Genomic DNA, 27,776 nt, shown 5'->3' on the forward strand with positions numbered 1-27,776 from the left:
TTAACTAGAGAAGGAAATGGCAAGCCACTCCAGTATCTTTGCCAAGCAAACCCCAAATGGGCTCATGAAGAATCAAACATGACTGAATAACAACAACATATGCAAAGCATTCTTCTTCATGATGTGGGATTGTACTAAGGAAGTTCAAGATTTTCAAGTCTTATAGTCTATTCTGGAAGAGATTCCTACAAAGAACACTAAAATGGTCAACAACATGCATTTAAAGGAAGCTTTCTTCATGTAAATGAGATTTTGTCAGGTGTAGGAATGGGATTAATTGACTATATTCCCAACTGAAATGTTCTTTCCAACATGTTAGAGGAGAGAGAACTGCAAGTGTTCTTAGAGGTTACTTAATCCAACCTCTCCATTTGTCAACTTAAGGCCTCCAGAATCAAAGTGACTAGGTCAACACCACACAATTAAAAAGTAGAACTTAAACTTACAATGTCATAACAATTATTAAGTCTCCCCAATTAGAATGTAAGTTCCTTGAAGGCAGGGAACTGTTTCACTTTCATTGTTGTGTCCCCAGCACTAAGAGTGTATGGCATACAGCAAGCACTTAATAAATGCTTGTTCACAGGTTAAGTAATTGACTGGCAAGCCCAGAACATGAACTCAGGTTTTTTGACTCTAAATCCAGTTCTCCATCCATTATAGTACCCTGCCTCTCCATAACTGGTTGAATGGTTGCCTGGGAAGGCGTTTGTGCATTTACTTTTTGAAAAATAGTCACCAAACAAATGTTTTCAAGATCATACCTAGTCTACAAATTACAGAAGGAAAGAAAATAAACAATTTTTAAATCAAAAACCACTAATATACTTGGTGAAATTGTGAATTTATTCATGACCCTTCTGGAAAACAATTTGGAATTATGCAAGAAAATGGACCAGTCGTTCATACCTTTTGATCAACTGACTACATTGTTAGGCATATATCTCAAGAAGACCAATGACAGAAAGGTACCCATATAAAAGAAAATACTCATCTGGCACTCTTTGAGATAGCAAAAACATGTAACTAGAAAAAGAGTAAATGTTTATCTATTGGGGAATGGCTGGACCAATTGTGATATGTGAAGGTAAAGGAACATTATGGCACTATAAGAAATAATGAATATTGCTGTTATTGTCAACAATTCAGAGACACGTGGGAAGACTTGCATGAACTGATCCAGAGCAAAGTACGCAAAACCAAGAGAAAAAAATGGCTATAATGACGGTCACAGAAACCACATCAAGAAAGCAAATGAATTCAGGTTCATTACAATAAATAACCTTTGTTCCAGAGAACAAGGGCTATAAAGGACACATGCCACCTCTTTGTATTGGAGGCGGGTGACAGGTGCAGAAATTAATAAATGCTGTCAGTCACAGATGCCTTGTCAATCTCACCTATTTTTCTTTATAACAAGAGTGGCTTCAGAGTTGGTAGTGAGGGAAGGGGGAAGTGTATATATTTGGACACGACAGTAAGGTTAAAAAAAGGAAGGAAAAGGTGTCAATTAGAATGAAAGAAGGATTCTAATTCACAAATAAAACATTCTCTACTCTCAAATGAATTCAACATTCATCCTAGAAGTTCTAATTGATCAGTAGCCCATAGGCACAGCATATACTGAGTACTAGGAAAATATATTTTCACCTTTTGCTGAGGATTCAGAAGGTAGCATGTGCTGCTGTGCATTATGGCAAGAATTATACTTTATATCTGCACTAAGTCTTACCTCTCCCACTGCTTCCAATCTACTTGCATCATCTGAAGTACTGGTCAAGTTGCCAGGGTGAAGGAGGGAATCATCATCTTTGCAAGGACTATTGACAGCTTCTAATTCATCAAAAAAAATGTTGACATCCTTGGCCACTGAAAGGAAAATAAAGATAAATCAATTCAGGCATCCATTTTTTAAAAAAATCAATAGGATTTACAAAGACAATTGAAAAATATTTTCCCCATCAATTATAGATACGAGGGTGTCATAGAATCTTAGCCCTATGTATCCAGGGAAGTTTTCAGAAGTATCCTCAAATAAAACAGAGACATTTTTGGTGATTCCCTATTACCTCTAGGAAAAATATGAATTCCTCTATTCATCACTTGAACCCCTTCTGTATTTGACTCCAGTCTATTTTCCCAGGCTGATTATACATTGCTTCCCTTCATGCACTCAAAGTTCCAGTCAAACAGACCAATTTGATCTCCTCCATATGTGCCATTCCTTCTCCCACCTCCATGTGCTTACACAGGTCGTCTCTCAAAGCTGGAATACTTTCACCTCCCACATACACCTCTTGGTTCTCTGATGTCCTTTAAGACTCAGCTCAGGTTCTACCCCTTCCAAAGACCTTTCCTGATTCTCTCAGTTGCCATCCTCTCCTCACTTACCTTGTATTTATTTTTCATATATTTTATATTTATTTATCTCTGAACATAATACCTCCCCTAGTAAAAACAAGCCTTTTGAGTGCAGGGATTATCTCTTTTACTGTCTCTGACTCCCAAGAACATAGCATAGTGCTTGACACAGAGTAAGTGCTTCATCAATGTGGGGTGACTGGGAAATCAGGCACCATTTTATCAGAAAGAAAACAGAATGAAACCTGCAACAATGAAGGTGTGAGATGAAGCAGGAAGAATAGCATCACTAAACCTGGACCCCATCAATCATGAGTTTCATTAGGGATGTCAGAGATGTTAAACACACAGGCAGAAACACAGGGGCCACAACACTCCCTGTGCGGCCAAACCAGATTAAAATGAAATTGGGAAATATTTAACAAAATAAAAAATACAGCAAGACATAGATAATGTTAATATATGGTTTTCTAAGTCAACATTTGTCTGCAGGGATCCTTGTGAATGGTTTAATGGCCCCTGTTTCTATTGATACCATTGACCTACACTGACAAGTAAGTATTCACTTAGGCCAAATCACTTTTTGATCAGAGGTTCTTAACTAACCTGGGATGTGAGGACTCTCAAGTTGTCTGTAAACTTGGATGTGAGAAAAAAATTACATCTTTATTTTCACTAACTTTTAACTAAGATTGAGCATTTTCTTTAATTATTTAAAAATATTATTCTGAGGCATCCATAGGCTTCACTAGACTGCAAGGGAGGTCAAGGACACAAAACAAATTTAAGAATCCATTTTAAGGACAGAGCAAAATCTCTAAAAAATGCACATAAGTTATCCAAGAATTCTATTGGTGCAGACATGGGCTCAGTTTTGAATCTTAAAAAGGGGGGAGGAAAAACACTAGACTTGTATTTCCCTGTGTGTGCACTTAGCCATGAAAAGGCAATTCCTGAACATAAATAATGTACTCGATTTAGACAACAGAATGAGAAATGGTTTTGACAGGACCCATTGTTGTTCCATTGTAGACATAAAGACTTGTTGGTTCCAGTGATCATCCAGATGTGGTTTTAAGATCTTTGAGAATGATGGGATCTGGTGGTGGTGGTGCCCAATTTGGTGCAGAATTCACTTCACAAGAAACCATCAGGCCTCCTCTTGAATATCTCAAGCAAGGAGATAGCCCTTAAGGAGACCTAGAGGCAAAGATCTCATCATATGAGGATACTTTATATAAGCGAGAAAGGAATAGTTAAATCAAAGTTCATTTCTTTATTTTTTTAAAAAAATGTTTTCACTGGTACCATTTGCGATTTTCTTGTGGCCACCTTATGGGATGATGTGGACAATTGCATGAGATGAGTAGGTATGGATGGGTTGCTATCTTCATGTTGGAGAAAATGTCTAAACAGATGAACTCACTGGCCCACTGGAATATTGAGAGCTTTTGTGTTCACATCCCATTTATTTTTAAGTATATCCTTTATGCACTTGCCCACTGAGCTCTCAGTCAATCAACCATATTTTTAAATGTTCCAAGTGCTATAATGGGGATATAAGTACAAAGAATGAAACAATGTCTATTCCCAAGGAAATTATCTTCTGAAAGCGGAAACAGTAAGGACACATATCAGTACATACAAGATAAATATAAAATGAACAAATACTAATAAATATATTTCAACTGCTGCTCGACATCCTTGTGACTTCCCAGACCAAAAACACTCTTTCCAACCTCCTACTCCCCTATATGTTATATCTTCCTCTATTAAAATGCAAGGGGCAGGTAGGTGGTGCAGTGGATAGCAAGCAGCCTGAAGTCAAGAAGACTCAACTTCACACCTCAGACGTTGGCTGTATGACTCTAGGCAAGTCACTTAATCCTGCTTGCCTCAATTTTCTCATCTCTAAAATGAGCTAGAAAAGGAAATGGCAACCTACTCCATTATCTTTGCCAAGAAAACCCCAAATGGGGTCACAGAGGATCAGACATGACTCAATAACAATGAATTAAAATAAAAAATTCTCGAGAGTAGGGACTGTCTCATGTATTTGTATTTTCTTCATTTTGCATAGTTCCTGGAACAAAGGAATTAATAAGTGTTGTCTTCCTCCTTCCTTCCCTCCCTCTCTTCATTCCTTCCCTTCTTCTTTCCTTACTCTCTCTCAACAAATATCAGAATATTTCAATTAATTCTTATTAAAAGCTAAGTGAGAACAAATGAAAATTTTACCATAAATTTGAAATACAAAAAAAGGAAAGCTATGTAGCATACACCCAAGATGAAATGTTTGTTTCAGAAATCACGGATAAATAAAAATATTCTGTGGGATGAAGAAGCAAGGCTGCTCATCATCTTCCTACACTGGAGAAACTGCTTGGGTACTCTGTATATTCTGAGCTAAGCTAAGACCCATGAAGCATGAAGTTGCAATTTTGATGGCTTTTAACTGGGCCCTCTATTTTAAATATACAGCCATCTGATTTGAAAAGGAAACGAGACAAAGGTCCTTCACTTCTCTGTCATGCCCCACCGCTAGTGTCAGAATGTCATTATCGGGGTGGGGTGCCATTTGAGTGCTCATGAAAATCGTTTCTAGGGGATAAAAGACTTTGTAACATTGTTGTTGTCTGACATCTTCCTAATAGCTTTAACTGAGAGTATAATTGTTGTGCTGTCTATTCAACATGGCTTTGTAGAACATGTGGACCAATGGAAGACAGGTGACAAGGGTTTGGTGACCCTTCTGCAGAGGACCAATGTTTTCCATTGTAGTTACATCCATTGTGCTTCTGATGGGGATCCATTAGCTACAAGGTGTGTTTTGGGTTTTTTTCACTTTAGTTTTAGGGAACACACCAATAAGCTAGACAGTACCCAAAGGACAATTAAAATATCAAAGGGTTTTCATGATATATAATGACCAGTTGAAAGGACTGGGATGTTCAGCTTGGGGAAGAAAAGATTCAGGAGGAATGTGATGCTTCCTTCTACTTAGTTGGTTGTGTGGTATAGGCATGAGATTCACTCTGGTTGGCCTCAGAGCACAAAATTGGGAAAAGTGGTTAAAAGATGCAGATTACTCATTGTAAGAGAGAACTCCTTAATAACCAGACTTGTGGAATGGGCTGCAACAGAGGTTGGTGGCTTCCTCCTTATTTAAGCAAAGTTTGGATGACTTCTTGTTAGAAATACTTGATGAGGTATGTGTCCTCTGAGTCCCCTCCAATTCTGCATTCCTGTGATTCTTGGAAATTACAATAACTCTTGATTCCAATTTATGGAGCTTCAGCTTCCAAGTTATGAGCCCGGTATCTCCAGATACGAAAATTCCCATTTCTTCTGGGGAAAGGCATCTGGTCAGTGCAACACATAGAGCACTGGACTTGGGAGTCAGCAAGACCTAAATGAAGACCCTTACTAGCTGTTGGCCCTGGGTAAGGCATCTTATCCTCTCAACCTATGTTTCCTTGTCTGTAAAATGGGGATAGTAAAAAACAGACCTTATCTCCCAGGCCTGTTGAGAGGATCAAATAAGGTAACACATGGGAAGTATGATGCCAACTTTAAGGTGCTACCTAAATAACAGCTATCAGCAGGAGCAGGAAGATGAAGAGGAGGGACAGGAGTGGGAGTATGGAGAGGGGAAGAAGGGGGAATATAGCTGTACAAAGTGGGCTTTCTTGACAACACAGCACCTCTCAATCATTTCTCCTCTTAAGCAAATAAAGGCTTAATAGTTCTACTCTGACCAGGAGAGTGCTGTTCTGAGATTCTTTAAATGAGGAAGATATTGCATTTCTCTTAGGACTAACTCAAGACTGACAATACAGTCAGAGAAAGCAGTCCATCTAAGACACCTAAGTTCCATTGTGCTAGCATATTTGCTTTTTGTCACACTGAAACAAAGGTGTTAAAAAAGACAGCTCTGGTGGGGAGGGATCAAGAGTGGGAGTCTGGCCAGACCAGCTGGGGCAGGTACTCTCAGTCAAAGAATCACAGCGTTTCAGAGTTGGAAGGGACCTACGCAGCCATCTGGACAGAGGTATACTGGAGCCAATTCCTACCAGCTACTGAAAGTTGGTTGTTAAAATTTCAGTGTGAGCATATTTATACCTCAGAAATAAGCAAATACCATCAACCAGGGCTTGATATATTGTTTTCCTGATTGCCAAGATGTAGGAAGTGATGAAGAAAATGTCAACAATAAGATTAAATTTAAAAGTTTCCTGCTTACATTCCCAGCCCCCAGAGAGCTGGTTGTTAAATATTTCTAACACCCTTCCCCTCCCCTGCATCAAGATCACCTCCTACACAAAAGGAATCCCCACTGTAACAGAACAACAAGTGGTCATTCCACCTCTCAGTGATGGCCTCCAGGGAGGGCAGAACTCTGCCTTCCAAGGGAACCTGTTCCATTCCTACATAGCTTATTAGTTAAACTAACGGAAAAATTAATTTACTAGCAGAATGATTAGTGGTTAAGGTACTGGACTGGAAGTCAGAAGACCTGGATTCAAATCTCTCCTGGACTCTTGGCTGTGAGACCCATGGCAAGTCTCTTCATTTTTTCTATCTCAGTTTCCTCATTTTCCTTACTCAGAGAATAAGAGAGACTAAAAAAGAGAGAGAAGAATGGCTAATAGCAGTGTCCTGTTGGCTTTGGAATCAGAGGGGAGGCAAAGGAATTATTGTCATCTGTGGAGTCAGACAAACTGGCCTGGAATCCCAGGTCTGTCAGTTAATGCCTCGGTAATGGGCAAGCCACCTGGGCCTCAGTTTCCCTCATCTGTAAAATGAGAGAGCCAAACTTCAAGGCTTCTAAGGAAACTTCCAGCTCTAAATCTCTGTATTTATGATTTGACTGTCAGCTCCCTGATAACATCATCTGATGCATAGATAGTGGTGCAATGGATAGAAGACTAGTCTCGGAATAAGGACAACCTGGATTGAAGTATTTTTTTTTTCAGAAAAAAAGACGTTAGACAAGCCACTTCACTTTCTTGAAGCTTTAGCCTTATCGTGTGTGCAATAAGGTTGGATTAGATGGCCTTTGAGGTTCCTTCTAGCTCTGGACTCTTGGGCCTATGAATATTGCTGTAGTTCTAGTCTTAGGATTAGAGAGATCTTCAGGTTGCTTAGATAACAAGGGACATAATGAAGCCACTCTACATAATATACATAAGTGAATATGCAAATTTATATAGGCACACATGCATGTGGACCCACCTACATATGTGTGTTATGTGCATGTATGTATTTTGTACACATTTATTTGTGTATATGTTGTTTTCCCCCCAGGAAGAAGGAAGCTCCATGAGGGCAGGGACTGTCTGCTTCTTTATTTTTGTATCCTCAATGCCCAGCATAATGGCTGGCCCATAGCAGGTATTTGCCAAATACTTGTGGAACCGACTTGAATTGCTAACTTTCCTCCTAAATGGGTGAATTACGAGCTCTGCCATGACAAAATGGCCAGTCTTTTCCTGATCCAACAGACTGTGGGTAGCAAGTACGCCAAATGGTTAATGAGCCAACAACTCGATGGTTAACATTAGGCAACATCTCCTTTGAGAAAGGGAGAAAATTTGTCTTGCTGAAAATACAAACCAAGAATAAGAAATATAAAGCCCAAATGAATGGCACCATAACATGAGGCCATGATTTGGGGGGTTATCCAATACATCATCTTGTTCATTCAGCCATGGAAAATTACTTAAAAGACTCCAGAGCTTCTGCTTTTTCTTTTGCATAAAAGTCATACATTTCTTTAATGTATTCCAATTCTTTTAAGATAATTTCAATGAATTGCCAGTCTTTTCCTATTTCAACAATGAGGAGTGTGCATGATGTTGATTAGAGACCATGGAATGGATACACAATGGTAACCTTAGTGATCTGGCCAAGGTAATGAAATCCTGATGGGAGCAAGTGTAGGGTATGCTCATAAAAGTTTCATTTGCTATATTTCAATTCTTAGGATTGGACAGATCTCAGGTTACTGCAGATAATAACGGACATAATGAAGCTACTTTACATAGATATTACATGCAGAATAGGTGTATATAAATATATATAGCCACATATGCACGTATGCACATATACATACTTGTATACATACATTTATGTGTATATACCTATATATATACATACACATTTGCGTATACATGTGTGTGTATGTAATATGTATGTGTGTATATGTATGTATTTCCAGGAGTAAAAGCTGTCTGATTTAGCTATGCTTATGAGATGCTAATTCATATAATAATATTTTGAGCTTTGGAAGGGACCTTAGAGGGCTTCTAGTCCACCCCCCCCATTTTATCTATGATGAAACTGAGGCACAGAGAAATTAAATAACCTGTCCAGGCTCAAACAGCCAATAAAAGTCTGATTCAGGATTTGAATTCCATTCTTCTTGGCTCTGAATCCAGGATCTCATTCCTCTTACCAACTAGATGGCTCATTAATTTTTATAAAACCAGAGAAACTCAAGAATAGGATGGTATCTGAATAGGGTACTTGCTCCAACCTATTCATGAGCAGGAATCTCCTCCATACTCATGCTTGACAGAGAATTAGCCAACTTGTGTGAAAATCTGCTACCTCAGTGAAAACTCACTACCCCAGACATGGCCCTGATTGTTGGGAAGTTTTTCTACATACTGAGCCAAAATCTACCTCTTTTTTTTAAATTGAGATATTTCACATTGTCTTCCATTTTTTCATTCCTTTGGTTCTGTTTTATAATATCTTGATTTCTCATCAAGTCACTAGCTTCCACTTGCTCCAATCTCATTTTTAAAACTCTTTCCAATTTTTCCTCTACTTCTCTAACTTGCTTTTCCAACTCCTTTTTGAGCTCTTCCATGGCCTGAGACCAGTTCATGTTTTTCTTGGAGGCTTTTGCTGTAGGCTCTTGCACTTTGTTGACTTCTTCAGGCCATATGTATTGGTCTTCTTTGTCACCAAAGAAGGATTCCAAAGTCTGAGACTGAATCTGGGTGTGTTTTCGCTGCCTGGCCATGTTCCCAGCCAACTTACTTGACCCTTGAGTTTTTCATCGGGGTATGACTGCTTGTAGAGCAAAGAGTACTTTGTTCCAACTTGAGGGGATGTGCCGTTGATTTCAGAGCTCTTTCTATACAGCCAGCTCTGCCACACCAGCATTCCTCCTTCCTCAAGAACCACCAACCCGGACCTGATGCAAATCTTCAGCAGGCTCTGCACTCCTGCTCTGATCTGCCACTTAATTCCTCCCACCAGGTGGGCCTGGGGCCGGAAGTAACTGCAGCTGTAGTTCTGTAGCTGCACCTCCCCCGCTGCCCCTGGGGTGGTGGCTGAAACCCGAACTCTGTCCCTTGCAGCTTTTCCCATTAACCTTCTCTGTTGTGTTTGGTGTTTGTGGGTGGAGAAGTCTGGTAACTGCCACAGCTCACTGATTCAGAGTGCTATGGCCTGTCCTACCCGGCTCCTGGACTGGTTGGTCCTGCTGCCACCCACGCTGAGCTCTGCTCCCCTCCACTCCGTGCGTGACCTCATCCAGCGACCATCCAGGCTGTCCTAGGCTAGATCCCTGCTTCCCTCTGCTATTTTGTGGGTTATGCAGTTCTAGAATTTGTTCAGAGCCATTTTTATAGGTTTTTGGAGGGATGTGGTGGGGAGCTCTGGCAAGTCCCTGCTTTCCAGCCTCCTTCTTGGCTCCACCCCCGGAAGTCTCTCCAAAATCTTCCTCTTTTTAACTTCTTTCTCCTAGTTCTGCCTCTCAATGTGTCTATGGAGCCCAATTAGAACATGTCTAAATGCTTTAAAAAATTAACAAGCATTTTTATTTTTCCTCTTCTCACCCACTGAAAAGAAAGAAAAAAGAAGGAAGGAAAATAGATCGAAACAGAGAAAAAAAGAGAAAGAAAAAGAAAGGAAGGAAGGAAGGAAGGAAGGAAGACCTGTAATACATAACACAGACATGGAAAACAAATTTTCATGCTGGTCACATCCAAAAATGCATTTCTTGTTTTGCGTGTTAGTCCATTCTCTTTCTGTCATAGGGTGAGCAATGTTCTTCTTTATCAGTTCCCCAGAATCATGGTTAACGATTTCATTGAGCAGAGTTCTTTTCTTTCAAAATTGTTTTTATAGTATTGATGTGACTGTATAAATTGGTCTCCTGGTTTTACTCTCTTCATTTTGCAAGCCAACCCATCCCTTTTTGTAACCCTCTTTTTCTTCATTTCATACAGCACAATAGGATTTACATGACTTTCACATGATAGCTGTTCATATAGTCATTCAATGATGCTGGCATTTACATAGTGCTTCAAGCACTTCCAATGATATCTTATTTGACAATGAGGTAGACAATTTTACCGATGTGGAAACTGAGGTTAAATGACTTGCCTGGGATCGTAAAGATAGTAAATATCTGAGGTGAGACTTGAATTGACATCTTCCTAATTTCAAATCCAACTGTGCCATCTAGAAAATGACTTAAGCATTTACTATGTGCAAAGTTCTTTGAAAACACTAGCTGAGTTTTGCTACCCTGAGCTTTTTCTATTCCATTATACATCCCCCAGTTCCTCTACCTAATCCTCATATGGCATTGATTTGAGAGCTATCACCATTGTAGGTTCCCTCTGTAGGATGTACTTCAGCTTGTCAAGGTCTTTCCTAAATGTGCTACCAGGAATTGAAAATAGTGTTCTGACCAAGAGAGGATGACTACCTCCTCTGTCCCAGATATCATATGTCTATTATGTTCAGTCATTTTCAGTCTTGTCCAACTCTTGGTGACCCCATTTGGGGCTCTCTTGGCAAATCTACTAGAGTGGTATCCCATTTCCTTCTCCAGCTCATTTTACAGAGGAGGAAACTGAGGCAAATAGGGTTAAGTGATTTGCCCAGGGACCCAGAACTAGTAAGTGTCTGAGGCTGGATTTGAACTCAGGTCTCTCTGACTTCAGGTCTGGTGCTCTATCCACTGAGCCACCTTATGGCCCTATGTGTCTATTAGGGTAGGCTAAAATTGTACTGACTTCTTGTTTTCCATGTCACACTCTTGACTCATGGTGACCTAGTAACTCTTGTCTGAACACATATCTTTAATCCTCTCCTTTTTTACCATAGAAAACCAGGCGCGATGTTCTGCACTAACTTTTTGGAAGGTGCATGAATATATATCCCTGTCTAACAGGAAACCATGTTTTTCTTTTTTTTTTCTTTTTTTCTTTTTTTATGGAGAAGAACTGTGACCAATGAAATGAATCACACGAAAGAAGAAACAGGACCAAAAAAAAAAAACCAACCCAAAAACAAAAACAAAAGAGAGAAAAAGAAAAAAAAGGGCGGGGGGGAAGGCTAGCATGAAGTGTGCCTCAATCTGCATTCTTACTTCATAGTTCTTTCTCTGGATGTAGATAGCATTCTCCACCGTGAGTCCTTTGGAGTTGTCTTTGTACCTTGTGTTGCTGAGAAGAGCGAAGTCTGTCAGGGTTGGTCTTCACAGAATCCATATATCTGTGGTTGTGTATAAAGTTCTCCTGGCTCTGCTCCGCTCACTCAGCATTATGTTGTGTAGGTTTTTCCAGGTTGTTATGAAGTCCATATCATCCCCATTTCTTATAACACAATAGTATTCCATTACCTTCATATACCACAGCTTGTTCGGCCATTCCCCAATTGATAGGCATCCCTTTGATTTCCAGTTCTTGGCTACCACAAAAAGAGCCACTATAAATATTTTTGTACATATAGGTCCTTTTTCCACTTGTGTGATTTCTTTGGGATACAACCCTAGAAGTGGTATTGCTGGGTCAAAGGGTATGAACATTTTTATGACCCTTTGGGCGTAGTTTCAAATTACTCTCCAAAATGGCTGGATCAGCTCACAACTCCACCAGCAATGTAACAATATTCCAATTTTCCCATATCCTCTCCAGCATTTATCATTTTCCTGTTTTGTTATTTTAGCCAGTCTGACAGGAGAGATGTGGTATTTAAGAGTTGTTTTGATTTGCATTTCTCTAATCAGTGGTGATTCAGAGCATTTTTCATATGCCTACAGATACCTTTAATTTCTTCCTCTGAAAACTGCCTATTCATATCCTTTGACCATTTCTCAATTGGGGAATGACTTGTATATATTTGGCTCAGTTCCCTGTATATTTTAGAAATGAGGCCTTTATCAGAGACACTAGTTGTAAAGATTTTCTCCCAATTTTCTGCTTCCCTCCTAATCCTTGTTGCATTGGCTTTTTCTGTACAAAAACATTTCAATTTAACATAATCAAAATTATCCATTTTGCATTTTGTAATGGTCTCTATCTCTTGTTGGGTCATGAATTCTTTTCTTTACCATAGATCTGATAAATAAACTATTCCTTGCTCTCCCAAATTACTTATAGTATCAGCCTTTACTCCTAAATTATGAACCCATTTTGACTTTATTTTGGTATATGGTACAAGATATTGGTCTATGCCCAGTTTCTGCCCTACCATTTTCCAATTTTCCCAGCAGTTTTTGTGAAATAGTGAATTCTTAGCCCAGAAGCTGGCCTCTTTCGGTTTATCAAAGAGTAGACTGCTATAGTCGTTGACTTCTCCATTTTGTGTACCTATCCTATTCCACTGATCCACAGCTCTGTTTCTTAGCCAGTACCAGGTAGTTTTGATGACTGCTGCTCTATAATACAGTTTAATATCTGGTATAACTAGGCCACCTTCTCTAGCATTTCTTTTCATTAATACCTTAGATATTCTAGACCGCTTGTTCTTTCAGATGAATTTTGTTATTATTTTATCCAGCTTTGTAAAATAATTTTTTGGTAGTTCAATTGGTATGGCACTGAATAGATAGATTAATTTAGGTAAAATTGTCATTTTTATTATATTAGCTCATCCTAACCATGAGCAACTGATATTTTTCCATTTATTTAGATCTGACTTTATTTGCATGAAAAGCGTTTCATAATTATGTTCATATAGGCCCTGGGTTTGTCTTGGCAGATAGACTCCCAAATATTTTATAGTATCTACAGTAACTTTGAATGGAATTTCTCTTTCTATCTCTTGCTGTTGGGCTTTGTTAGTAATGTATAGGAATGCTGAGGATTTGTATGGGTTTATTTTATATCCTGCAACTTTGATAAAGTTGTTTATTATTTCAAGTAGTTTTTTACTTGATTCTCTAGGATTCTCTAAATAAATCATCATGTCATCTGCAAAAAGTGATAATTTAGCTTCTTCTTTTCCTATTCTAATTCCTTCAATTTCTTTTTCTTCTCTTATTGCTACAGCTAACATTTCTAGTACCAAATTGAATAGTAGGGGTGATAATGGACATCCTTGTTTTACCCCGATCTTATTGGGAATGCATCTAGCTTATCCCCATTACAAATAATGCTTGTTGATGGTTTTAGGTAGGTGCTATTTATAATTTTAAGGAAGGCTCCATTTATTCCTATGCTTTCAAGTGTTTTTAATAGGAATGGGTGTTGTATTTTGTCAAAGGTTTTTTCTGTGAAACCCTGTTTTTCACAATTCAAGTTCAATATTTTAACCACTGAGTCAGGCTGCTTCCCTCTTCTATAACTATCTAATATGAAATATGAAACACTCAGTGCTAGGGAGGGACAGTGGAAAAAAGGAGGAAACCCAAGCACAAATTCAGGTTATGGTGTAGTAGATGTAAAACCTGGGGCAAATCGCTCAAACTTAGGGGGGCTCCGGTCAAGTCTTTTAGAATAGACTACATCATTAGGACAGCTGCCAACCTGTAATTATGGAAAACAGAAACCACAGGTCTAGGTGATGTGTGTCTTTCCCTATACACCTCACCCCCTCTTTGACACTCATAACACATACCCGATGTACTGGTAAAACACAATAAAAACCAACCAAACCAAAAAAAAAAACATTAACCCTCTCCTCCACAAGAACTGCACATTCTTATATCCGAAACCCACAATGGAGAAATACAGACATGTCTTGACCCCTCTCATCTCAAAGTAACTTAGAAAAATAATGCCTATAATTATGATTAATTGATGTAAAATGCATAATGCCCATAATTGACTAAAGCTTTATCCTGTCCCCACCCCAAGTTTTGCATTTATATTCTTAAACACCTGAAAATGAGTCCTATTTTTATTTCTGATGGAAAATTTAAGAAACATATGGACAATAGTTTAAATAACAATAGGTAATTCATCATCTTTCAAATTAAACCAGAAAATCACATTATCTCTTAAAAGCACTCACAAAGAAGCTATTTTTCTTCAAATTACTATTAATTCAAGCTAGATTATCTTTTGGGGGAAAATTCAATTTCTCTTGTACAAATCAACCCAAGACAATAGGACCACCCTAACTGGAACACTGTGGAATAGTTATTCTTTGGTGGAAACATTCACTGCCCTCTTCTGAGAACTTTTCCTCTCTATTATAAGATTAACTTTGTTCAACAGTATGTCATTAAAATTCTATGTGATGGGATTTCATGGGAGAAAACAACAAGGAGATAGGAAACCTAGATCCTAGCCCTGACTTTGCAATGATTTTAGGGGCAATTTTGGGTATGTCCATTTATCTTTCTGAGTTCAGTGGTTTCACCTGAAAAATGGAAATAAGGATTATTCCTAAGTTACAAGGGGGTGTTCTGAGGACAAATGCCATGCCATCAATAAATAGCTATTAAATGCTTTAAAAAACAACATAGATATAGAATGCAGCATGTTTGTCACTAAATCTTACCAATTTTCTCCTTTTAAAAAAAAACGGAACCTTAATTTAATCCCTCATTACCACAGAAGGCAACAGGATGCAGTAGAAAGAGGTATTGCAATTCTTTGGGCCCCAGGATGCTGATCTGCCAAGCTGGAAAGGGTAGGATAGTTTACATGGCTTTAATGTCCCTTAACTCCAAATTTATGATACTATGATCCTACGTCTCATAACTTTCATCTACATACATGAATGTTAACTCCTGGTGAGTAGGGATGGTTTCATTCACTGTCTCTGCGACCCCAGTGTCTGGTCTGAAGCCTTACATACAGGAAGCACTGAATAAAGGCTTGTTGATTGGTCAATGTCTTGTCTTTCTCCACTAGACTTTAAGTTCTGTAAGCTTAATGATCTTTCTAATTCTCTAAGTCTGTAAGTTGTAGAGAAGGTGTTGACTTGTGTTAGGAGCTCCTAACACCAATAAAATTACCAGTTGGTCTCTTTCCCTACCTCTCCTGGTAACCCAGCACAATTCATGTTAGTATTTGGTTGGTGTTTGCTGAATGAATAACCCCCTGGCACACAGTAGGTGCTATATAAATGCTATTTTTTATTATTCATTTTCATTATTTTTTATTTTTAAAATTTATATATATATATGTATAATATATAAAATATATTCATATGTATATTTATTATTATTATTATAAACAGAACTATTGTTAGAATCAAGAAGATCTGGATACAGGTACTGCCTCTAACACATGGGTTCTGTGACCCTGGGAAAGATGCTTAATAACTTCTCAGGGACCTTGGCAAATTTCTAAGATGAAAAATTGCAGAATAGGCACCATTATGCATGAGTACAGAGAACTTTCTCATTGGGAATTTCCTATACCAAAAACATCACAGGCAAGGTCCCCTCCCCCCAAAACAAAACAGAACAATAACCCAGGGAGTTCACCATACAAAAGGTATATATCCTAGTTATTCCACTGCTCAGATATCTGGAGCCCACTCAAGAGGCTGAGGGCTCTGTTAAAGTTTTTCCAAACAAACTTAAAGAAAATCCAGAGACTCTAAATGATTAGAAATCATTCAATTTCATAAGTAAATTACCCATTTCACCAACCACCTTTCTGTTATAATGCGATTATCCTTTGTATTCTCTTCTTTCTTTTGGGGCATCTGGCCATCACTTATTCAAGTGCCCTATCTCTATTTTCAAAGTTATCAGTCCATTTCAGCATTTTGCTCTGGGTTGCACTTTACTAATCAATTTAAAATGTGAGCAAAACTTACTTTCTTGTATTGCATTAAGAATTTCTGAAAAGTCCACGTCACTCTTTGGGCCATCAGTCTGCATTGGCATATCCAGTGGGTAACCTTGCAAATCCACCCGGCCTTCTAAAGAAATGAAAAATATGCATGGAGTTTGCAGTTCCACAGAGAGCCCAAGAGAGCATTTGGACTCCAAAGAGAAGCAGAGTCAATTAAAAAAAAAGCAGTGAGCTAGGTTCCAATGCCAAGGGCCCTCTCTTTCTAAGAGGTGACGTTCTTTTCTTCCCTTTTTAAATTGACAGGACATTTATTTTCATTGAGGCTAAGGTGAAAAATTGTCTTCCTATCGTGAAAATGTAGCTATGATTTAATCCCTAGGCCACCCACTTTACGAACTCATTTATTACACTGCTTGGTAATTTCCTATGGCAGTGAATACAGCAGGTTGGTGTTCCTACAAGGTGTTTATAAGGCAGTCAGGGATTACTGGTGCTGAAGAAGCGATCAGCACTTAATTACTGAACAGCAACTTCTTTGTTTTTAGCGATTCAATAACTGTAAAAATAAAACCAAACAAAAATCGATCCAAATTGTATGAATCGCAGAATTTCAGAGTTGGAAAGGACCTCGGAAGCCATTTAGTACCACTTGTACTTTAAAAGCATCTCCTTTCCAAGATTCCAAGTAATTCTACTTGAATAACTCTAGTGAGTAAGAAGCCACTTCCTCCTGAGGCAGCCAGTTCCACTTTAGGGACAGCTGTAATTGTCAGTTTGTTTTTCCTTACACTTAGCTCGGAGACAGAATGGCATAGTAGATAGGGTACCAGATGCAGATTCGACAAGAATTGAGATCAGATTCTTATTAGCTGGGTGACCCTGGGCAAGACTCAGGGTCCTCTGTGCCTCAGTTTCTTCATCTGGAAAATGAGGAGGATATTACCTTTATAAGGATCCTTCTAGCTTTAAATCTATGAACCTAAATTTGTTTTGTTAATATTTCTAGCCAATGGTACTAATTTTGCTCTTTAGAGCCAACCAGAAATGGTCTGGTCATTATTGTATATGTTGTGGCATGAATACTCACTTCAATATAATTTAGCATTCAAGTCAGTAAAAGGCTTTATTCTGTATGTTGCTACAAGCCAAGGCATGAAGAAGCATCACCTGCACATGCAAATGGACTTCTCAATACAAATAATTCCCCAGAGACAAGAAGAAAATCCAGAGTCATACAATATGCTAGTCTGTTGATAGCATCAGGATTCCATAAGAGGATAGACCATTTTGGGGGTATCTTCACTCAAGAACTGGGGTAAAGGAAGACAAAATAGGGGATTGACAGGACTGCTATCTTTTCTTTTCTTTTTTTTTTTTGCAGAATGGAGGCTAATTCCAAAAACGCCATCACTCGGGTCAAGAAAGAGAAAACAATACTTGGTCCTCTCTCCCTCTTCCATTACACATGCTTTTTGGATACTGGAAGACAACCATCAGTTTCTCCTGAATTTTTGTGGAGAGGCAAGATGGATCAGTGGAAAGAATACTAACTTTGAAGTCAGGAGACCCACATAAAAGAAAACTGCCACTACTTCTTATCACCCGTGTAACTTAACAAATGACAAACTCCCTGGGCCTCAGTTTTCTCATCCATAAAATGAGAAAGTTGCACTAGATAGTCTCTGAGGTCTCTTCCTGCTAAAAATGTATTATCCTCTCCTCCAGCCTAAACACACAGCATTAGTGAATACATGCATTTAGCTGTTGCAGCAAAAGTCTGGGAATCAAGACCATATAACTTATTGTTGACTTTATATAGGATTACTTCAATATTTAACCATATGTAACAAAGGAGATGAAGGCAGCCTGGCGCAGTGAGGATTGTGGTGGGCATATAGTCAGAAGACCTGGGTTCAAACTCCACCTCTGACACTTACTAGTTGTGTAATTCTGGAGAACTTGCTCCATCTCTGTTTCTTAAGCAACCCTATAAGATTTATCTCCTGAGCCATCGATGTTTACTGGATATGGGTTGGTGAGAAGAGTTCTCACACCAGGAGTTCCTTACCCTGATGAAATCCAAACTCCTTGTTTGTGTAGTAAAGGAAATAAAGTATACCATTCCAATGCCACAAGACTTTTATTCAGACCCTTACTATATGCTTGCCTGATAGGTCTGGTTTAAAATGGGATCCAACCATTTTTTCCCTTATCATGTGATTTCTAGAATCTAAGATAAGCAAGAGAAAAAATTTTCACAGGAAGCAGATTTGATATTGTAAAAGTGCTTCCAGAACTACTGAAAGTGACAGATGAGAGATTTCTGCTGGGTCAGTGACCTAGCATGGCCAAACTCCAGGGCTGAAATAAGAAATATTTGGCATTGGGAATGAACGGGTGAATGTCCTCACAGATAACATCTTTGCATTTAGCCTCCTTGTTTTAAAGCCAGCCCTTCTTTAGACTTCCTAATTAGGTAGTCATCACTGAAGCCCAGACTAACAGCTGCTGGCTGCTGTTGGCACAGAATAATCCTGCTTGCCGCTCCGTGTGAAGCTGCGTTTCCAGAGAGGTTAAGTGACCTTTATGCTTCCCAGTGAGAAATCTTGCTGGAAGATGCTCAGGAAAATTCCTACTTCACTTACTTAAGCTGATTGTATTAAGCATAAATAAGCTGAACATGAATTTATTTTTAAAAATATTGGGTTTTCAGCATTTGCTCTCCCCAAAGTGAGAGAAGTGAGAGAAAAGTAGGTTGCTTTCATTAAACAACCATTTGGTGCTTCTCTTTCAGAGTACCTCCATTCCAAATTAATAGAAATTGAATATTTTTTAAAAGAAAATAAATCAAACTTTTGAAATAACACATATGCCCATTATCTAGGCAGAAGGGTCATTTAAAAATTTGTCTAGCCATAAACGGATATTTAGACTGATTTCAAAATGCACTTAATTATACAATTCAATCTATAAATTTGAAAGATGAAGGTCAGATGATAGTATAATGGCATGGCTTCAGGACTGATTAAATGATAGTAACTCCCTTGTTACCCTGCCAAGTGTTAGAATATAGCTAACTTAAGGGAAATCTCTCATGGAGTGACCCAGGTATCTGTCCTTCGTTGTGCTGACCAACATTTAAAAAAAATAACGTGGATGAAGACAGAGATGCAATGCTTATCAAATTAGCAAATGACACAAAATTGGGAGGGATGGTTAATGAACTGGATGGCAAAGTCAGTTTCCAGAAAGATTTCAACAGGCTAAATCTAATAAGATGAAATTGAATCTGGATAAATGTCAAGGTTGTCCTCCATTCCCCTACAACCATACTCAATAACTCCAGATAACCTTCTCAATACTCATACTAATACTCAATAACCTTCCTGTGACCTCTATGGTCAAGTGTCAAGTCCTCTGGCATTTAAAGATCTTCACAACCTCTTTTCAGGCTTTTTACATTAAGTCCTTTCCACTAACTTTGTGATCAAAGCACATTAGCCTCCTTGCTCTTCCTCACACATGACACTCTATCTCTCATGTCTGTCCCCCATGACTAAAATGCTTTTTCTCCTCACCTTTGCCACTTAGCTTCATTGGTTTTCTTAAACATTCAGCTTAAATCTCTTCTTCTGAAAGAGACCTTTCCAAGTCCCTCTCCCTGAGCCACCCCTCCCCCTGCCCCGCTAGTGCCTTCCCCTTTGAGATTCTATTTTATAAAGCTGATATGTACCTATTTCTTTTTTTCCTTTTTTTATTTAATATATTTAGTTTTCAGCATTGATTTTCACAAGAGTTTGAATTACAAATTTTCTCCCCATTTCTACCCTCCCCCCTCACTCCAAGATGGTATATATTCTGGTTGCCCTGTTCCCCAGTCAGCCCTCCCTTCTGTCACCCCACTCCCCTCCCATCCCCTTTTCCCTTTCTTTCTTGTAGGGCAAGATAAATTTCTACGCCCCATTGTCTGTGTATCTTATTTTCTAGTTGCAGGCAAAAACTTTTTTTTTTCTTTTTGAACATCTGTTTTTAAAAACTTTGAGTTCCAAATTCTCTCCCCTCTTCCCTTCCTACCCACCCTCCCTAAGAAGTCAAGCAATTCAACATAGGCCACATGCGTATCGTTATATAACCCTTCCACAATACTCATGTTATGAAAGACTTACTATATTTTGCTCCTTCCTAACCTATCCCCCTTTATTGAATTTTCTCCCTTGACCCTGTCCCCTTTTGAAAGTGTTTGTTTTTGATTACCTCCACCCCAATCTGCCCTCCCTTCTATCATCCCCCCCTTTTTATCTTCTTTGAACTTTTTTCCTGTGGGGTAAGTTACCCAATTGAGTATGTATGGTATTCCCTCCACAGGTCAAATCTGATGAGAGCAAGATTCACTCATTCCCCCTCACCTGACTTCTCTTCCCTTCCTACAGAACTGCTTTTTCTTGCCACTTTTATGCGAGATAATTTACCCCATTCTATCTCTCCCTTTCTCCCTCTCTCAATATATTCCTCTCTCACCCCTTAATTTGATTTTATTTCTTTTAGATATCTTCCCTTCACCTTCAACTCACCCTGTGCCTGCTCTCTTTCTCTCTATATATATACACATACATATATACATACATACTCACATATAAATACATAAATATATATATATATACATATATATGTGTGTATATATATATATATATGCATATTCCCTTCAGCTACCCTAATACTGAGGTCTCATGAATCATACACATCATCTTTCCATGTAGGAATGTAAACAAAACAGTTCAACTTTAGTAAGTCCCTTGTAATTTCTTTTTCTTGTTCTTTTTCTTGATTACCTTTTCATGCTTCTCTTGATTCTTGTGTTTGAAAGTCAGATTTTCTATTCAGCTCTGGTCTTTTCACTGTGAGAACTTGAAAGACCTCTATTTTATTGAAAATTCATATTTTGCCTTGGAGCATGATACTCAGTTTTGCTGGGTAGGTGATTCTTGGTTTTAATCCTAGCTCCATTGACCTCCGGAATATCGTATTCCAAGCCCTTTGATCTCTTAATGTAGAAACTGCTAGATCTTGGATTATTCTGATTGTGTTTCCACAATACTCAAATTGTTTCTTTCTGGCTGCTTGCAGTATTTTCTCCTTGATCTGGGAGATCAGGAATTTGGCAACAATATTCCTAGGAGATTTCTTTTTGCGATCTATTTGAAGAGGCGATCGGTGGATTCTTTCAATTTCTATTTTGCTCTGTGGCTGTAGAATATCCAGGCAGTTCTCCTTGATAATTTCTTGAAAGAGGATATCCAGGCTCTTTTTTTTGATCATGGCTTTCAGGTAGTCCAATAATTTTTAAATTCTCTCTCCTGGATCTATTTTCAAGGTCAGTGGTTTTTCCAATGAGATATTTTACATTGTGTTCCATTTTTTCATTCCTTTGGTTCTGTTTTATAATATCTTGATTTCTCATAAAGTCACTAGCTTTCATTGTTCCAATCTCATTTTTAAGTTAGTATTTTCTTCAGTGGTCTTTTGGACCTCCATTTCCATTTGGCTAATTTTGCCTTTCAAGGCATTCTTCTCCTCATTGGCTTTTTGGAGCTCTTTTGCCATTTGAGTTAGTCTATTTTTTAAGGTGTTGTTTTCTTCAGTGTATTTTTCAGCATTTTTGGGGGTCTCCTTTAGCAAGCCATTGACTTGTTTTTCATTGTTTTCTCACATCCTTCTCATTTCTCTTCCTAATTTTTCCTCTACTTCTCTAACTTGCTTTTCCAAATCCTTTTTGAGCTCTTCCATGGCCTGGGACCAGTTCATGTTTTCCTTGGAGGCTTTTGTTGTAGGCTCTTTGACTTTGTTGACTTCTTCTGGCTGTATGTTTTGGTCTTCTTTGTCACCAAAGTAATATTCCAAAGTCTGAGACTGAATCTGGGTGTGTTTTCGCTGCCTGGACATGTTCCCAGCCAACTTACTTGACCTTTGAGTTTTTCAGCGGGGTATGACTGCTTGTAAACTGAAGAGTTCTATGTTCCATGCTTGGGGGGATGTACCAGCTCTGCCACACCAGCATTCCTCCTTCCCCAAGAACCCCCAACCCGGACAGGACTTAGATCTTCAGCAGGCTCTGCACTCCTGCTCTGATCCACCACTTAATTCCTCTCACCAGGTGGGCCTGGGGCCAGAAGCAACTGCAGTTGTACTTCTGTAGCTGCCCCACCTCCGCTGCCCCCGGGGTGGTAGCCTAACCGAGAACTCCTTCCACTCCCGCAGCTTTTCCCACTAACCTTATCTGTTGTCTTTGGTGTTTGTGGGTTGAGAAGTCTGGTAACTGCTGCAGCTCACTGATTCAGGGCGCTAGGGCATGCTCTGCCAGGCTCCTTGTTTGGTTGGTATGTGCCGCCCACACTGGGGTCTGCTCTGCTCCGCTCCGCTCCCCTCCACTTCCAGCTCCGTGCAGGATAGACCTCACCCAGAGACCATCCAGGCTGTCCTGGGCTGGAGCCCTGCTTCCCTCTGCTATTTTGTGGGTTCTGCAGTTCTAGAATTGGTTCAGAGCCATTTTTTATAAGTTTTTGGAGGGACTCGGCGGGGAGCTCATGCTAGTCCCTGCTTTTCAGCCGCCATCTTGGCTCTGAGAGTTCACTTGTTGTACCTATTTCTTTATAGACCATCTCCTCCATTAGAATGTACGCTCCTTGTGGGCAGGTACTAGCTTTGTCTTTCTCTGTACCCCCAGAACCCAGCACAGTACCTGGCAAATAGTAAGCACTTAATAAATGCTTGTTGACTTGAGAAGGCATCTTTACCCAAATCTACAAGTACAAATAGGGGTGGGGTGGATAGGAATCTGTGTGGAAAAAGTCCTTGGAAAGTTAATAAAATTATAAGCTCAATATGCACTAACAGTATAAACTGACTGCCACAAAAGCTAATCTGCTTTTAGGTGTTTTTTTCATAGTTCCTGAATCACATAGGGTGAATGTCTCACTCTACTCTGACTGGGTCAGACCACATATGGAAAATTGCATCCAGTTTTGTCATCACATTTTGAGAGGGGCATTGGCAAATTAGATGGAATAAGTTCATTGCCTGGCAATCGGTATAGTGAGGAAATTCAAAGCAAAGTAATTTGAGGACAGGAACTTAATCCATGTAGCCTGGAGAAAAGGAGACTTGGGAGAGAGGTAGCAATTTCAAATATTTGAAGAGCTGGCAGTTGGAAGAGATTAGACTTATTGTGCATAGCCCCAGAGGAAGAGATGAGAACAGTGAATGCAGGCAGATTTTGACTCAATAGAAGGAAGACTTTAACAATCAGAGTTTTCTGAAAAAGAGTCTGATATGTAAGGTAATGAGTTCTTGGTCACTGGGGGGTATTCAAACATTTGTGAAGTAGCTTCTGTCTCTTTGAACCCTTTGCTGTTCTTCAGTCATTTTGATTGTGTCCAAGTTTTCATGACCTCATTTGGGTTGTTCTTGCCAGAGATACAGGAGAGGTTTGCCATTTCCTTCTCTAGCTCATTTTCCAGATAAGAAACTGAGGCAAATAGGGTTAAGTGACTTGCCTAGGGTCACACAACTATTAAGTGTGTGAAGCTGGATTAGAACTCATGAAGATTAATGCTTCCTGAGTCCAAGCCCAGTGTTCTATCTACTGCTCCACCTAGCTGACACTTTGAACTTTAGCAAATCTTTATTAGTGCTAGTGCCTTCCCCTCTGTTGATTATTTCCAATTTATCCTGTATATGTCCTGTCTGTACAGAGTTGTTTGCCTGTTGTTTCCCTATTAGACTGTGACCCCCTTGAGCACAGGTTCTGTTTTGTGCCTTTTGTGGTATTCAGAACACTTAGCAGAGTGTCCAGCACATAGCAGGTGCTTAATAAATACTTGTTGAGGGTAGAGCCAAGATGGCAGAGAGAAGCCAGGAAGTTGCCTGCACTCTTCACAATTTCCCTCAGAAACAACTTTAAATCGAACCCCTAAACAGATTCTGGAGTGACAGAACCTACAAAAAGATGGAGCAAAACAATTTTTTAGCTTAAGATAACTTAGAAGGACTTCAGTAAAAGGTATGTCTCACTTGGGTAAAAGTGGAGCACAGCCCAGAACAGACGGTATCCAGGCAAACCAACAGGAGGCTCTTAGACACAGCACAGATCAGCAACTGAGGCACCTCGGTCCTGGCTCAGCAAGCCAGCTGTGAGGTCTCCAAAACAGAAGGCAAATTGTAAGCCCTGGAACCCTGGCACAAACAGGTGTGACTAGGCCATCCACTCCAGCACAGCGGGAGAGCCACAAGCACCTGAGGCCTGGCTGTGAAAAGTCAGTGGGCCACAGTGTAAAAAGCTTGGGACAATGTCCCTTGTGACCCAGGGGCAGAGTTCAACTTTAAAAGTCACGAAATAGGCTGAAAAATAAGTAAAAAACAGAAAAAAGCCCTGACCATAGAAAGCTACTATGTACCAGAGAAGATCAAAACACACTAGGAAGAGAACAGCAATGTCATAATGCCCACATATTAAGCCCCAAAGGTAAATATGAATTTGTCTGAAGCCCAAAAATTCCTCTTGGGAGAGCTCGAAAAGGATTTTAAAAATCAAGTAAGAGAGGTAGAAGAAAAACTGGGAAAAGAAATGAGAGGTATATAAGAGAGAGTCAACAGCATGGCAAAGAAAGCGCAAAAATTGACTGAAGACCACAACTCCTTAAAAAAACAGAACTGACCAAATGAAAAAAAAAATCCACTGAAGAAAGAAAACCCTTTAAAAGTAGAATTAGCTGATTGGAAAGGGAAGTACAAAAGCTAATTGAAGAAAATAATTCCTTAAAAATTAGAATTGAACGAGTAGAAGGTAATGATCTGTGAGACATCAAGAATCAGCTAAAATCTAAAGAATGAAAAAAATTGAATAAAAAGTAAAATGTCTCATTGGGAAAATAACTGACTTGGAAAACAGATCCAGGAGAGATAATTTAAGAATTATTGGATTACCTGGAAGCCAAGATAAAAACACGCCAAGATGGAGACTGGAAAGCATGGACTTCCGTGAGCTCCCCACCACGTCCCTCCAAAAACCTATAAAAATGGCTCTGAACAAATTCTAGAACTGCAGAACCCACAAAATAGCAGAGGGAAGCAGGGATCCAGCCTAGGACAGCCTGGATGGTCGCTGGATGAGGTCTATTACACACGGAGTGGAGGGGAGCAGAGCTCAGTGTGGGCAGTGGCAGGACCAACCAGACAGGGAGCTAGGCAGAACATGCCTTAGTGCCCTGAATCAGTGAGCTGTGGCAGTTACCAGACTTCTCCACCCACAAACACCAAAGACAACAGAAACGGTTAGTGGGAAAAGCTGCAGGGGACAGAGGTTGCGGTTCAGCCACTGCCCCAGGGGCAGCGGGGGAGGTGCAGCTACAGAACTACAGCTGCAGTTACTTCCGGCTCCAGGCCCACCTGGTGGGAGGAATTAAGTGGCAGATCAGAGCAGGAGTGCAGAGCCTGCTGAAGATTTGCATCAGGTCCAGGTTGGTGGTTCTTGAGGAAGAAGGAGTGCTGGTGTGGCAGAGCTGGCTGTATAGAAAGAGCTCTGAAATCAACGGCACATCCCCTCAAGTTGGAACAAAGTACTCTTTGCTCTACAAGCAGTCATACCCCGACAAAAAAACTCAAGGATCAAGTAAGTTGGCCGGGAACATGGCCAGGCAGCGAAAACGCACTCAGATTCAGTCTCAGACTTTGGAATCTTTCTTTTGTGACAAAGAAGAACAAAATATACAGCCAGAAGAAGTCAACAAAGTCAAAGAGCCTACAACAAAAGCCTCCAAGAAAAACATGAACTGGTCTCAGGCCATGGAAGAGCTCCAAAAGGAGTTGGAAAAGCAAGTTAGAGAAGTGGAGGAAAAATTGGGACGAGAAATGAGAATGATGCAAGAAAACCATGAAAAATAAGTCAATGACTTGCTAAAGGAGACCCAAAAAAATACTGAAAAAAATATTGAAGGAAACAGCACTTTAAAAATTAGACTAACTTAAATGGCAAAAGAGCTCCAAAAAGCCAATGAGGAGAAAAATGCCTTGAAAGGCAGAATTAGCCAAATGGAAAAGGAAGTCCAAAAGACCACTGAAGAAAATACTAACTTAAAAATGAGATTGGAGCAAGTGGAAGCTAGTGACTTTATGAGAAATCAAGATAGTATAAAACAGAATCAAAGGAATGAAAAAAATGGAAGACAATGTAAAACATCTCACTGGAAAAACCACTGACCTGAAGAATAGATCCAGGAGAGATAGTTTAAAAATTATTGGACTACCTGAAAGCCATGATCAAAAAAAGAGCCTAGATATCATCTTTCAAGAAATTATCGAGGAGAACTGCCTTGATATTCTAGAGCCAGAGGGTAAAATAGAAATTGAAAGAATCCACAGATCACCTCCTCAAATAGATCACAAAAAGAAAACTCCTAGGAACATCATTGTCAAATTCCAGAGCTCCCAGATCAAGCAGAAAATACTGCAAGCAGCCAGAAAGAAACAATTTGAGTACTGTGGAAAAACAATCAGGATAACACAGGATCTGGCAGCTTCCACATTAAGGGAGTGAGGGGCTTGGTATACGATATTCCAGAGGTCAATGAAACTAGGATTACAACCAAGAATCACCTACCCAGCAAAACTGAGTATCATTCTCCAAGGCAAAATATGGATTTTCAATAAAATAGAGGACTTTCAAGCTTTCTCAGTGAAAAGATCAGAGCTGAATAGAAAATTTGACTTTCAAAAACAAGAATCAAGAGAAGCATGAAAAGGTAAACAAGAAAGAGAAATCATAAGGGACTTACTAAAGTTGAACTGTTTTGTTTACATTCCTACATGGAAAGATGATGTGTATGATTCATGAGACCTCAATATCATAGTAGCTGAAAGGAATATGCATACATATATGTATATACATATATATATATACATATGTGTGTGTCTATGTATGTATATATGTAGGTATATATATACGTGTGTGTGTGTATATATACATACAGAAGGTACAAGGTGAGTTGAATATGAAGGGATGATATCTAAAAAAAATCAAATTAAGGGATAAGAGAGGAATATATTGAGAGAGGGAGAAAGGGAGAGATAGAATGGGGTAAATTATCTCGCATAAAAGTGGCAAGAAAAAGAGGTTCTCTAGGAAGGGAAGAGAAGTCAAGTGAGGAAGAATGAGTAAATGTTGCTCTCATCAGATTTGATCTGAGGAGGGAATACCATACACACTCAATTGGGCATCTTACCCCACAGGAAAGAAGGTGGAAGAAGACAAAAAAAGGGGGACGATAGAAGGGAGGGCAGACAGGGGGAGGAGTTAATCAAAAACAAATACTTTCGAAAAGGGACAGGGTCAAGGGAGAAAGTTCAATAAAGGGGGAT

At 39.3% G+C, this 27,776-nt stretch overlaps 1 protein-coding gene across 1 annotated transcript in view; it reads right to left on the reverse strand.

Moving 5' to 3' along the window:
* The window catches only part of ANO4 (anoctamin 4), a 429,862-nt gene that overhangs the window by 172,958 nt on the left and 229,128 nt on the right, over positions 1–27,776 (reverse strand). Inside the window, exons 5-6 of the mRNA XM_036759990.1 lie at positions 16,390–16,494; positions 1,733–1,869 (exon numbers count right to left, since the gene is read on the reverse strand). Of these exons, the coding sequence (XP_036615885.1) occupies positions 1,733–1,869; positions 16,390–16,494 (242 nt within the window). The remainder of the gene's footprint in view (positions 1–1,732; positions 1,870–16,389; positions 16,495–27,776) is intronic.

This window comes from Trichosurus vulpecula, chromosome 5 (genome assembly GCF_011100635.1).
Source record: "Trichosurus vulpecula isolate mTriVul1 chromosome 5, mTriVul1.pri, whole genome shotgun sequence".
NCBI classification, from domain to species: domain Eukaryota; kingdom Metazoa; phylum Chordata; class Mammalia; order Diprotodontia; family Phalangeridae; genus Trichosurus; species Trichosurus vulpecula.